Source organism: Acanthaster planci, unplaced genomic scaffold (genome assembly GCF_054643075.1).
Source record: "Acanthaster planci isolate LZ-2023a unplaced genomic scaffold, COTS_SCS Contig7, whole genome shotgun sequence".
NCBI lineage: Eukaryota > Metazoa > Echinodermata > Asteroidea > Valvatida > Acanthasteridae > Acanthaster > Acanthaster planci.
Window position 1 is genome coordinate 25949 of NW_028257631.1, and position 13287 is coordinate 39235.

At 39.4% G+C, this 13287-nt stretch overlaps 1 protein-coding gene across 1 annotated transcript in view; it reads left to right on the plus strand.

Annotated features, from left to right (window-relative positions):
• The first annotated feature begins 2906 nt into the window (after window positions 1-2906).
• Window positions 2907-13287, plus strand: part of LOC147795545 (uncharacterized) — a 48065-nt gene continuing 37684 nt past the window's right edge. The window contains exons 1-2 of the mRNA XM_087131665.1: window positions 2907-3357; window positions 12429-12548. Of these exons, the coding sequence (XP_086987791.1) occupies window positions 3285-3357; window positions 12429-12548 (193 nt within the window). The 5' untranslated portion in view covers window positions 2907-3284. The remainder of the gene's footprint in view (window positions 3358-12428; window positions 12549-13287) is intronic.

Here is a 13287-nt window from a genome sequence, read left to right on the forward strand (position 1 = left end):
AATTCGTCCTGTCATTCCCCTTGAAGACCTCGCGCGGGAATAAATTTCCAAGAGTCTATCAAATGGTGATATTTAATAGCTTTTAGTAAGAAAAATCGCCAGAAAGCAATCAAAGAAAGTGGAAAATGTCAATTTTATGGCAAAGCACAATTATGAAAAATCATCGTTTTTTACCTGATTTTGTGTCCAATTTTCTCAGTTTGGCCGAGTTTACCTTCAAACAACTTTGATACCACATGAAAGACAAGTAACTCTTGTATACAAAAAGGGTATCAAGTCTAGGAAGAAACCGTTTTTTGAAATTCACTTCGTTTTTCATTGGGACCCTTATTCGTCATTTTCCGTGTTTTTCACCTTTCTTAGTGCTCAATTTTCACACTTGTCGAATTCCCCTCAGATCAGCAGTGATATTTTCTGGAAGAATTATAAATATTTTGTATCTGTCAGCAAATTTTTTCAAGATCGAGAGCCATTTGTCTGATATGCGGTTTGTTTTTCATGCGAATTCAAATATTTGTTTGTCAGCAGTCAAATATGAGATGTCCAGATTTTGAGCATGGTGCACACGTACACATACCTGGATACGAGTGCGTTTGGGTACGAGTTGACCTACTGCATTGCAAGAAAACGTACAATCACGGCAAATTGCCGGACTAAAAGGCACAAACAAAAACTTTCCGTTTTCATCCATACGGTTTCCATCTTGTATGATACTTTCTCATTTGAGTGTTCATGATATTCCTCACCATTCACAAGTACAAAATGTCAGGGAAAACTCGCCAAAACTGAAAAAATCCCCTCTAAAATGTTGGCTTCACTTACAACTTGGAGGTACGTGACAAAGACGGGCAAAGGTTTGGCAGAAAATGGATTTTTATAGTGTGCAAGTTAGCAAAGGGGACTTTGAGTGTTTAAATTCTAATCGGTAAGGATATGAGGGACAAACAACTTTGTCTGAGCTTGATGTTGATCGATTACTTTGGGGTCCACCTGCTCGAGTCAAGAGCCATTTTACTGGCTTCTGCTGCTATTATGGATTCCATGAGCATGCGCACCAACTAAGTGAGAGGTATGAACATACGTGCCACTGGGGTGGTGTGACGTCACAGTAGGTTGAAATCTCCCATAAGACATAGGCTGTTGTAACTCACAGGATACATTGGTAACACAGTCTGCGAGAGATGTTAGTAGTTGAAGCCCACTGCTTGCGGGTCTACAGAACACACCTACCAACAACATCTTGGAACGTCTACGCTGTTTGACCTCCTCCCGCAGTAATTCTAGATCATCGCGTTCAAGGTCAGCTCTTCTTCAACGCTGTAAAGAGTTGTGACAACCAAGAAGGAGACCACCACCTCTACTATTGATCTGTCCTTGTGGAAAAGTATGAAGTCAAGTCAGAAACTATTATACCTGCATCGCCTGCATCAGCTGACAAACAGGGTTCAGTTAGGGCAAATGGTTGGTACCACCCAGGGGTATCCCCTGCTCAACAAACAATATGAAAATCGTGCAATTTGTTCTTGAGACTCTTCATATTTTGAAAGTAAATGTTAAACAGTTGTTTCCTTCAGCTATCGGGAATCATTGGTTGATTCACCATTGAGCATCAAACAATCAGGACCGAGATTAGATTCGATATCTCCTGACAGATCGGTGTTGAAAACGGCCACAGCGTTTGAATAGTTGGCCCATTCCCAAACCTTTTCTTACAATTCCAAATGAAAGATAGCTGATGTAATGCTGCATATCTGTTGATAAGATCGTGCTTGGTGAATACCAGTGGAGTGCTCGTAAACAGGAAAAATCCTACATCAGAGTGTTTAGCATCCGTAGAATGGGGGCAATCAGCCATGCAGTGGGTCTGTTTGACGTACTGTACACATGTGTCTATATTCGGCTGAAATCTTCAAAGCCCGAAGTCAAATCCTCACCAATTCTCTTTGCAGAAACTATGTTCCTCTATTAAGCTGATCAAGTATGATCAGTGATAAAAGCCCTGTCTACTGAAATATTCTTAAAGGTGACAACCCAAAGTGGCACAAACACAGTAAAATGTCAGAGCCCAGAATACAGCTGGGCAGCCATTATGACACCCACCCAAAACAGGAGCTCATGTTTAATATTCAGTTTCAGAAGGAAGTTTTATTCTTCCTGATTGAAGTGCTTTCATTTTTCTGCTGTATATTCAGTCACAAGCGTCTCAACTTGTTTGGATTAATGTTACAACATCTATCTGTCTACAGTGATGCACCCCGTGTGGCCAGGGGGGGGGGGGACTTGAGCCTCCCTACTCAAGAGGGATTTTTTTCTGAGAAAGGAAGATACTATAGAAACATAGGCGTAAATCCCAGGGGACTTTTGGATCATTACACACACACACACCCATTCGTGGTGAGAAAAAAATTATGGCGGATTTTGAAGATCCGAGCCCCCCCCAACAAATTACAGATCCGCCTCTTTCTTTCTACTCTATCAGCATTTCTTAACCTTTATAATCCTTCATTCCACTGAAGTTACCAACTCACTCTTGAACAAAAGTGAATTGAACAAAAGTCCAATCACAAGTTTCCTATGTAACTATATAACAGATAAGATGTTAAATGTGAACGTATACAAAGTAGAGATAAAAATGAAACTGAAAAAAATTTTTTACAAGATAACCGGTATGTTCCAGGTAGCCTAAACATATGAAGTAGTGATAAAATAACTAACTTAAAACTGATCTCATCATCATCATTGTGTCTTGTTTGAATTCTTTCAACAACAGTGGCTAGGGGTGAGTGCCATGCATAATAAAAATGCAATCCAAAAGTTATCCGTAGGCAATGACGCCACTGCAGTGATGACTGCTCTCTCAACACGAAGACGACTACGCACAACACGGTCATATATAATTCATGACTAGTTGTAGGGTCTTTCGGATGAGGCGCTACATACATGTACTTAGCTGTGCCCACTTAACAAGCATCCTTTCTCCACGCATCGCAAACACACCCGATCGATGCCTTGAGAAAGTCGATTATTTTGGGCGGTAATTTTTACCCGTGTATATGTACCAAATGTATACATGAACTGGAACTCCCTGCAAACCTCTATTCATCGGTGATATTTGGATTGACCACGTCGAATACTGTGTGACCCTTGACGTGATGCCTTGCAAGACATGGCATAAATGTAGTAGACTGTCTATGTGAATAGAATGAAGACCAGTTTGACAGTGGAGAGAAGTTGATGGAAGCACACTGACGACGGAATTTGAATGACTTAAATGATGGGCATAAATGACTAAAATCATGCCCCCATTCACGTATATTGCTGCTGTCTTTCTGGCTATAACATTTTGCCTTCCAGTAGGTAAGTTGTTTACTTTATCTTTCGAAATTCAGTCCGAATTTACAGATGCATTGATCACTTCGTGTATGTATTTTCGTGTGGAATTATTACAGAATAAGGTTAATTTTTTAATCCACGCCATTGGGAGATTTTTTACAGGGTTAGTTCGTCTGTTGTTTGCAGAGACTAAACTAGATAGCACTTTCGTTTGCGACTGAAAACAATTCTACCTTGAAACACATAGCTGCTATGGGGAAAATCAACTACTTGTTCATTTTAGCCAACTCGTTACGTAACCAGCTTATTCCAAAATTCATATGATTCAGGAAATGTTCAACATATAACAAGGGGTTTTCAAATAAGAGGGGTTTTCAAATAAGAATTAATTTTCCGCTTGAAAGATTTTAATACTATGGAATGTTGTGACCGGCAAACACTGTTATACAGGGTCATTTCACCTGTGTTTGAAAATATCGATGGACACAATACGCCTTTAAAGCAATAAAGTATCGTGTTAGAGCCCCAAGCCAAGTTTCTGGCCTGATCGATCCCGTTACGGTCTATCCTTGTGTTAATTGAATTGCGCTGCACACGTCTCTTGCCCATGGATATCGACGCCCTGCTATGTAAAAGAAAATACATCAGTGTCATGCTGGGAATGAGAAATGCATATCGTAGACTGAATATTCTGTGCCAAGCTCGGTGATAATCCTCATGATATGAAAACGGGCTTCGATGGCATACTATACCTAAGATTCGGTATGCTGATAGGAAGACGTGGCAAACATTTTTTTGTCAATTATATAGGAAAATTCTCAATGTGTTAAGATTTTTTTCGGACGATGTACGTGCGTCCTCTTGCTGGAGTCCTGCTAAATTGTATATAATTAATGTCGGCACATTCAATCGTTGCGTAACAATGAAACTAGCCAACACTCGCAGTCAGTCAGTGAATGGCTGTGAAGCGCGCACTCTTCTAGCAAAGAATTGCTTTTGACATCATTATCAGAGTCCAATCGGGATGTATGTAAAGGTGTCCTCTTGTTGGAGTCCTGCCAAACTGTGTATAATTATACAATGCTCTTAGAAACACTACTCATGTAAATACTGGGGTTGTTTGGAAGAGTTTAAAATCGTCCCTTAGTTGAAGTGCACCCTCACCATTGAGCGAAAGACAGGCTGGTGAAAAGTTTTCTAACTGGAGTCCTGCACGCGTTCGGCTCACACGCAAAGAACGTGCGCGCCAAAGCGGTGAGATCCTACCAATGACTGCCATTTTCAATTAAAAACACGCCCTCCTTTGTTCATGCTCGGAGCGGAGACCGATCCGGTCAGACTCATCCACATGTGCACTTGGGTGATTCTCCTCGATGCCACACTGTATGTTGCAGCTGCATGCGAGCATAATACGCACTTGCACGCCTGTCGGACTTTTTACACGCATGTCGAACATAAATTGTAGCATGTGATTGGTCGACAGATGACCGATGAAGGGTTTAAAAGGTCAACATAGGTCTTTCTCAAAATGACGTAACTTTCTACAGATTGCCACGTACATTGACATTGTTTTTTTCACTTGAATTTTTGTGACGCTCATCGGCTGCGCCGTATTTCGAACATTTGGGTCAGCACGCGGGCGAATTTCGAACATTTTGCACACCGCGCGCACACGCACCTGTTGGCTGTATACGCAGTTGCAATTTTCCATCAAGATGGTGTACAATGGGAACTATCTGTACCCCGTTTCGTTTGCAGCGTATGCCACTTGGAATTAACAGTTATAACTAACTATGTTGTGTTAAACTTGGTGTAGTCGCTTTAGTGCTATACCGTAACAATAACGTACATTAGGCCTAGTAGCCAACGAATAACATGCCACCAACCGATAATGTATCGTGAATTGTGCGATGCTGTTTTATCAATTTGTAGTGCATTTCTAACCGAGAATGTATGGGGTGGAGTACGGCTGGAGTACGACCCGAGGGTCAGCGAGATTGTACTCTCGTTAGAGGGGAGTATACTCCTGAACCGAAGTGTAACGCGTACGCGTCCTACTCGTGTTAACAGGAGTAACCGCGCAAACGCAACCTATAGATCGATTGATCCCGCCATGTCATGTGACCCATAGTGGGTATTAAATATCAATAAATACGGCGTCCACCAAAGCAAAGTGTTTCACAAGTATCATTTGCCAAAAATAAAGCCGACAGTAGGCACCGTACTCAGACTACGGATATGCTGGTTACTGTACCGTAACTTTGCTGCATTGTTTGTAAAGAGCACTCAAAATACACGTTGCTATTCGCTCTTTGCACGCCGTCGCCATAGGCAGCCAGAGCCTCGAACTGGAAGCTTGTTTAATCCAGGGTTGTTGATTTTTTTAATTCTAACAAATCGGATTGTTAAATTTAAATCAGATTTTTTCATTTAAATCAATTTTTTAAAAACTTTTATAAAAATTGGAGACAAGTTGCCTCCATTGTCTATTTAAAAGCAAGCAAACTTGCTGTATGTGTAATAGTTTTCTTTCATGTATATGTCTGTTACAAAATTAAATAAACTTGGATTTGAATTTAAAAATTTAAATCAAGTAATTTGATTAAATTCACAAACCACCATGACGTGGACGCGATGACTTCGACGTCTCGGTACGGCACTGGTCAGTGTCCACACTCAGCAGCGGAAGTGATAACAGAAAATGTCACTAATTCCACCTCATGAACTGATATCAGACCTAAGGAAATCGGTACAATCTAACAGAAAATCATCAACCCCGTGTTCGATATACCATGGTATTAAAAATGGATACAAAATGGCTTTGAATTTTCATGCACCGTTAGATCGATAGGATTTTGGGGTGATTCAAAATGACCTGATTATTAAAAGTTTTATCCGACGGATTCAAAATGAATGCTTGAAATCAATGAATTAAGGGTGAATTTTTAATCTGGTGCTATATTTTTGTATCAGAAACTTATTTTGTATTAAAAATTTGTTGATGGAATTAGTACAAAAATTTTGCAATTTAGATTTTTTCGTTGTTATAAGGGTCTGTAAAACCCACTTTTGAATACTGTTCTGAGATTTACCGTTATTTAAAAATCTTACTAATGGAGGAAAATTGTGTGTTGTTCTTGGTGTCGTATTTTGTTCCTCTCGAAATTCATTTATGCTTCTGCCCTTCGGTATTGTACGAGGTATAACGTCGTCTCTGCTTGCACGAAAAACTGTTTTTGTCTGCTCGAAAATGAACTGCACATGCGGAATAAATTAACCATTTTTTTTTCAAAGTCTTAATTTCAATTTTACTCGCTTACAGGAAAAGTTGTACAGATATTCATTCGTATATTGAATAAATTTATTGAAAACCGACACGTGACAGACAGAATTGTGAGAATTTTTTCTGTATACCCAAAATTAGCGCAGCTATAACTGAACAGCCAAACTAAGTTACTTTCTAAGTTACCACAGACACTTTTAAATCAAATTTTATAACTTTAGTTCACAACTTGACCAAAGATTAACATTTACCAACTACGTTCAGAAATGAAAAAGTCAGTCTTAACTGAGAACGACTAATTTTATTATTTAGACAATGTTTCTTTCATTGCGTTGACTTTGAATTTCCTCGTTTGTTGCTTCATCAACAGAAAGTCAGCTCTATGTGTCCCGCTTCGGTTTCATCTCTGCCCCGAAGAAGAATTAGGTCACTCATATCGCATCGTCTGTCACACAATTTTGGTTCAATGCGTCTGCACATCCTACAAACCCAAATCATGGCTTTCTTGGAGATATTTCCGGTGTAACCTGGGGAAAATAAACGACATAGTAATCATTCAGTTTAGAAACATTGCTAATAAGTAATATTTCAACGGTTCCATCTTCGATATAGGGAAGTCTCATATACTGAGCTGAGCCTGATAGGCTCGATACACTGTCATAAATTTCTTACTATATAGGCTTTAAGTCAAGCATTATTATACAGTACAAGGCATGCAGAAATGTTCTGAAAGTGCGACTCACATATCAAAAGATGTTCCTTCCAAACTCGATTCACAATTTATCTCCGGCAATTCACTGCTGCGCACACCGCAACCATTATTCTTTCGAACATTTTCCATAACAGGTGCAAAATTCAGCTTTTCTTAGAAATGTGACGACTTAAGTTCAATATAGTACCTCAAACAGTTTTTGAAAGTGTCTGTTTGAAAGTACACTCAATAAAATTCGCAACGCTTGTTATTTGCCCTCTTGAAAATACGCATACGCTTGACGCGTTTTGGACGCGATGTCTATCCATTCTTTATGATGGAGATTAGTGGTTGGTACCCACTACGTGATTTAGCAGGCACAATCGGTCTATTAGTATCGATGGATAACGTTAATACGATCGCGTGGCGTTTACCTCTTAGAAAGTTCATGTGTTGTATAATGTCGGATGACCATCCAAGACGCTGCCGGTCGTGCCCAGGGGTCGCGCAGCTACGCGATTGGACAAGTCAAAACATATGTGATGCGTAATTAACAAATTAGCTGGCACGTCACTAGATTTATGAGCATTCGTTCTTAACATTTTAAACTATTGTGCGCCATTAGCGCAATGTGGAAAGTCGTATTAAGCTGTATAAAGGAAAGAAAATGCAAAAAAGCAAATTTATTAATTACAGGGTATCATATTCTTTTTCACGTCGTTCAAAAGAGAAAATCAATATTTTGAAAAACACAGAAAGTGCATTGGGCCATAATCTTGATCCAAACCCAAAATGTTCTATGGTTTAAGGTTAATGGGCCTGCCTACCAGTGAGGCAAGTTCAGCCCCCTACCACGGGCATATTTTGAGACAAGTCTTGAGCTCATGTGCGCATTACAAATGTTACCGATAATGTTCGTTAGCACATCTGTCGAAAGTGATAGGGCGGCCTATTTTATATCGATTAAGGTTTTCTTTCTAACTACATTATCCGTCGACACGTAATACATTATCGCTTACACATAATACATTATCGCTTACACGTCATACATTATCGCTTACACGTAATACATTATCGGTGGATGATGTAAAAGTGAGTCTTTTGACGGGTAGGCCCTAACTGACGAGAAATCTAACTGCGCAAGAGATCCAAGTATTACGCCAACGACTTGCGGGAATCCCCAGTTAGAATTTGTTTTGTTGTGTTTTCAGTGTCAAAACTGTTCTCACAACATCTCCTCAGCAAGGAAGATAAATGTAAATATGCAATGTTAACTTTTGTGACAAATCGACAGACTTATTATCATCAATGTGTGACCTTAGGAGGAATCGTACGTTTAAGGAGTGATGGGTTATTCTGAACGGGGAGGGGGCAAACAAATAATATTGAAAAAGAAAGTTGCCTATTTCGTGTCCTCTGATTTATATGTAAAGAAATTACAGTGCACTGTTTTAATAATGCCAGTTTAGAAATGGCGTCGAACTCGACGAACATGCAAGATTTGTGTATTTTTTCAGCGAGGTAGTTCAGGGTATGGCCAAATCATCAGAACATTGCTCTGCATCACGACTCTTGGAAAAGTCATTGTTTTCGTTTCCTTTGCAGAGAGCAGCTCTATTTCTCAGAGCCTGAGCTTCTACAGATATAAATAAACTGCTAATTTTATTGGCCAAAGATTGCCGTGAGGCATCAGAAAACGCATCAATAATCAAGGAAAGATGTAAACATCGTTTTAATGCCCTTGGGTCATTGCATCAGTGCATGTTATTCTCCAGACTGGTCTAGATCCAGAGTATTAAAGCGTTGCAACGAAATTCTCTATTGCAGAAAAGCAAATGTCACTTAACAGCCCATGTTTACCAAAACTGCAGCATACGTGTTTATCAGCACTGCAGCATTAGGAACTCCACTTCTATCGAAAACAAGTCTCTCAGTCAACTGAACATGAACTGGAACCGATGGATACCTTGTCGCAATTTTTTTCCTTCATTACACTTACTGTAGCGAAGACTTCGCAGTTATTAGTCGGGTCACTGTGTCTCGATTTGTTCACTCGACATCATGGAGCGGATCAAGGTAGTCATCTATACCAAAACCAGATCAATGTGCGTGCCCCATGAAAACGTGGCTTGGTCTTATCGGACGCACTTTCTGAACGAATGTATTATGTGCGATTGCCTGATAAACGAAGAAACAATTATTTGGGAAATAATACATTTAATTCTTAACAGACAGGAAGATATTGGTTATATTTTTGGGAGGTGTTTAAAAATAACAAAGTAAAATTCAGGGAATGTATGTCGCTTTCTTACAATGCACCTCCAGGAACCTTTGCTCAGTGAAAATAAATTTAAAAAAATGAGAACAAACCCTTTGGGGAGACGTTTCACTTATCATTTAATCGCAATTGGAGAACGGAATACAGCCTGTTAATAGCGTTATTTAAATACTGGACAAAATTTTATGTATTTCAGACGAACGTCACTGCGGGAGAATCTATTTAATTCAATAAACATATTAACAAAATGTATGTTATCGAATTTAAAAAGAAAAGAAAATTACTTATGCCTCTTAGCCTCATAGCCTGAGGCCTGTGTCGTTAGCCTACCCGCCTGTATGGATTCTTGATGACAGAATGCTGTACGTGATATGTTACAACATTAGGGTTTGGCGGAGAAATGGAAAAATGGACGTGGTGTTGGTCAAAATGACAAGGTTTAAGGGTAATGAGATACCAAGCAGAGTTCCTCCATGAAAAACTATGCAGCTGTAGAAATATAATACTTCCAGTCCTTAATATTTTGTAGGTGGTAAAATTTTCATCAACATAATGTCCTTTTTAAAATAGGCACACACCGTAATATTGCGGTACTGTTTATTGGTATACTCAGACGTTCCACATACACAGATTTGTACATTTCATTTAACTATTGGATAATGGATAAAGGTTTATAAGCACAACACGCGTCAAAATGCTCCAGTCTAGTCATTAACTTTAAACCAGGGGTACTTGCGTTGAAGCAGCCATGAGTAGTTCCAGTATATTTTCTGCATCGTTTAGTCCCCTTTGCATCTTGTGAACCGATACGGAAAAACCATTGCAGTGGCTTAATGGAGAGTGCGGTATGAGAACTAGACCCAGTGTCAAATCAGAAACATGATAACCAACCCATACCATTATGTTCTGTCGACTGAAAGTTTACACGGAAAGATGTATCCTATCCAAATATGGAACGGGAAATATTGTAAATAACTTGTTTTGATTCTTTAGCTTGTATTTTCTGTTAGTAATTACACTTTACTGGTTAAGTGATGCTTCTAGCTTGAATTATGTTCTGCATTTCCGTCATCTATACATATGTTTTAGCCCTCTTGGTTTGTTTATGCGAATGGAATAATGTTATCATTACTGACATACCTGCATCCGCCCACCGAGAACATCATCGTCAGCGTGGCGACTGGATAAAACCAAATACTATTATAATACATGTAGAAATCTAGTCCTATAAAGCTCAAAATAGCTTCTACGTGTAGGGCCTATGGTTTGCCATGTCCTCGATTGTACAACCTCAGCTTGAAAGCCCATCAAAGCAAAATTTTATGTCACAGACCTTGACAAAATATGCAGGTAAACGGTTAGATTTCGTAAACATTTACATTTAAATTTAAACTGCCAGGAACTGTTCTAAAAAAAACCACAAGACTATGTCTTGAGATTTTCCTATCGAAAAGCCGATAAAGCAGACGAGTCCGGCTGCATCTGAATTTTTTTCTTAGCCAGAACTACGTCGATTGGGAATACGTGGGAATCATGCTGGCCGTAGCTTAATTGCAGCCTGTTTCAGACAGTTCCTTTGTAATACCATATTCCGTAAGATGAAGAATATTGAGGTTCTTTTAAGAAAATAAATTGTTCCTCCTTGGGTTTATTCACCAAATCTTCAGAAAAAATTATGCGTATAAAACCTTATGTTCCATAGTATTGTTATGTAACTATTTAGCCTACGCCCGCGTGGCATGTGACTTCGCATAAATTAAGGCTGAAAGCTTATGTAAGGCGAAAGCGTGGCCCACTCAAGTCAGCGGTCGTCATCCTGTCGTCGGGCATATCTCACCTTGATTTGTGTAATAAGTTTTGGTTACATTAAATTATGTTTGTTTAGTCTAATAGTGTACTCTGTTCGCCAAGCTTCGTTCATTATAATGTTCCCAGTAAAGACATACCCACAAAAGTGGACTGTATCTTCAGGTCGTACATTGGACATTTAGGAAATTATATGTTTTTTCATGATACCTGAAGCTTAATAAAATTTACACCATCCTTTACAAATTAGTAATTTGAAAAGGTTGGTTATTTTACATCTGTGTTACCGGTGTTTGGTAACAAGAAACCGGTAAGTGTCATAATTGATATGTTATCAGTCCACTCTTCTAAACTTCCATATCTCACTTGCCGAGACAGTAATACGAAGACCGCGCTGATCCGTGTGGAATGCGGGGAATCTCATCGTCGGCTCAAGTGACGTCATACGACCCCCAACCAGCGTGTAAGACGTTGCGCACCAAAATAAAATTGCTCCATAGGTTAAAGGATGCCAGAGCATCATCTGATATTACATTTGCATCATCCTGACTTGTGAGGAAGGAAACCTTATTAGGTCCATGTTGAAAGTCAGATATACGCAGTCCTTAATACTGTGTCCCGTAACTCAAGACGTAGTGTACTCACCTTGCGCTGACGAAATCAATTAAGTTGACTGTTGTCTGGTGTATTCTTGCGTGCAGTTATGGGCGATGTTGGGATAGGCTGGAAGCCAGGCCTCCAATTATCATCGCATGTGGGAAATACATGTACATGTAGGTTGCGACTTGAGGAGGACCTGATGAGCTCATAGGGATGCGGGTGTTTTTAATGCAATGAATTTTGGAAGATCTATAAAGAATTTTACGTCAAACTTGACTTTTGTAAAGTTTCTTTTTTTTAATATTTGTTTTGCACAAGCACTATTCAGTACCGATCAGAGATCCTTTCCACATGTTGATTTTTAAAGTTGAGCCAAAATTAATTACCGGTATGCAGAGAGCTGTTTTCTCAAAGTCTCTAATGTTTTATTGTTTTAGGGGTTTCTCTTAAGTGTCACTACTGTGAGAGCTATGGAGGTTCAAGTGAGTGTCTAAAAACCACTGACGAAATTTGCGAACCAGGACAGGATGTTTGTACAATACAGACAACATGGAAAGGTATGCATGTTTTGCTTACATAATTATGACTACAACAGTGGCTTTTCGGATCAAATCTTGCCCCCTCCTATTAATGGGGAAGAGACAAGGAAAAATGAAAACAGGATAGGTGTCACCATTACAAGTTTAATTGAACATACTTTGACGATACACGCACAGAGATTTTGATTAGTGCCCCCTGCTTTAATCGTTTCCACAGACTGTCGTACACGTTTTTTCTTTTGAAGAAAAGAACCGTGTAATAAGTTGCCCGTCTAACAGTCCTGTTTCCTCAACATGATTGGAATGTGCCCTCTAGTAATGGAGTTGCAAGTGCATCACACAACGCATTTTGGTGCGTGTGCTAGTATGTATACCTGGCTCACAGATTCACTATTTAATCCTTCCACCCTCCTCCATCCTCACTTAAAAATCTCCGCCCTTGATATGAGGTTTGATTTCTAGTGTTATAGGGACAAACTGGGCAGCAAATAATACAAAATTACTGGATTTGTGCGAAACTGGTACATACAAAACATAACAAGCACCTTTTTCCGGTTATAGTTGTGATTTAGGCCTATGTTAAGCTATGATGTCATAAATTTTGTGTGTAGCGTGTCTGGCAGCTCCACTTTCTGCTCTCTGGTCTTCTTATCATTTATTGTGTCTTCTGTTACTTTAACTTATTATTACTCTCTGCACCATGTGGTTGCTTTTGATCATCTGACCACCCTGCGACTGTCTCCTTTGATTGTAAGTG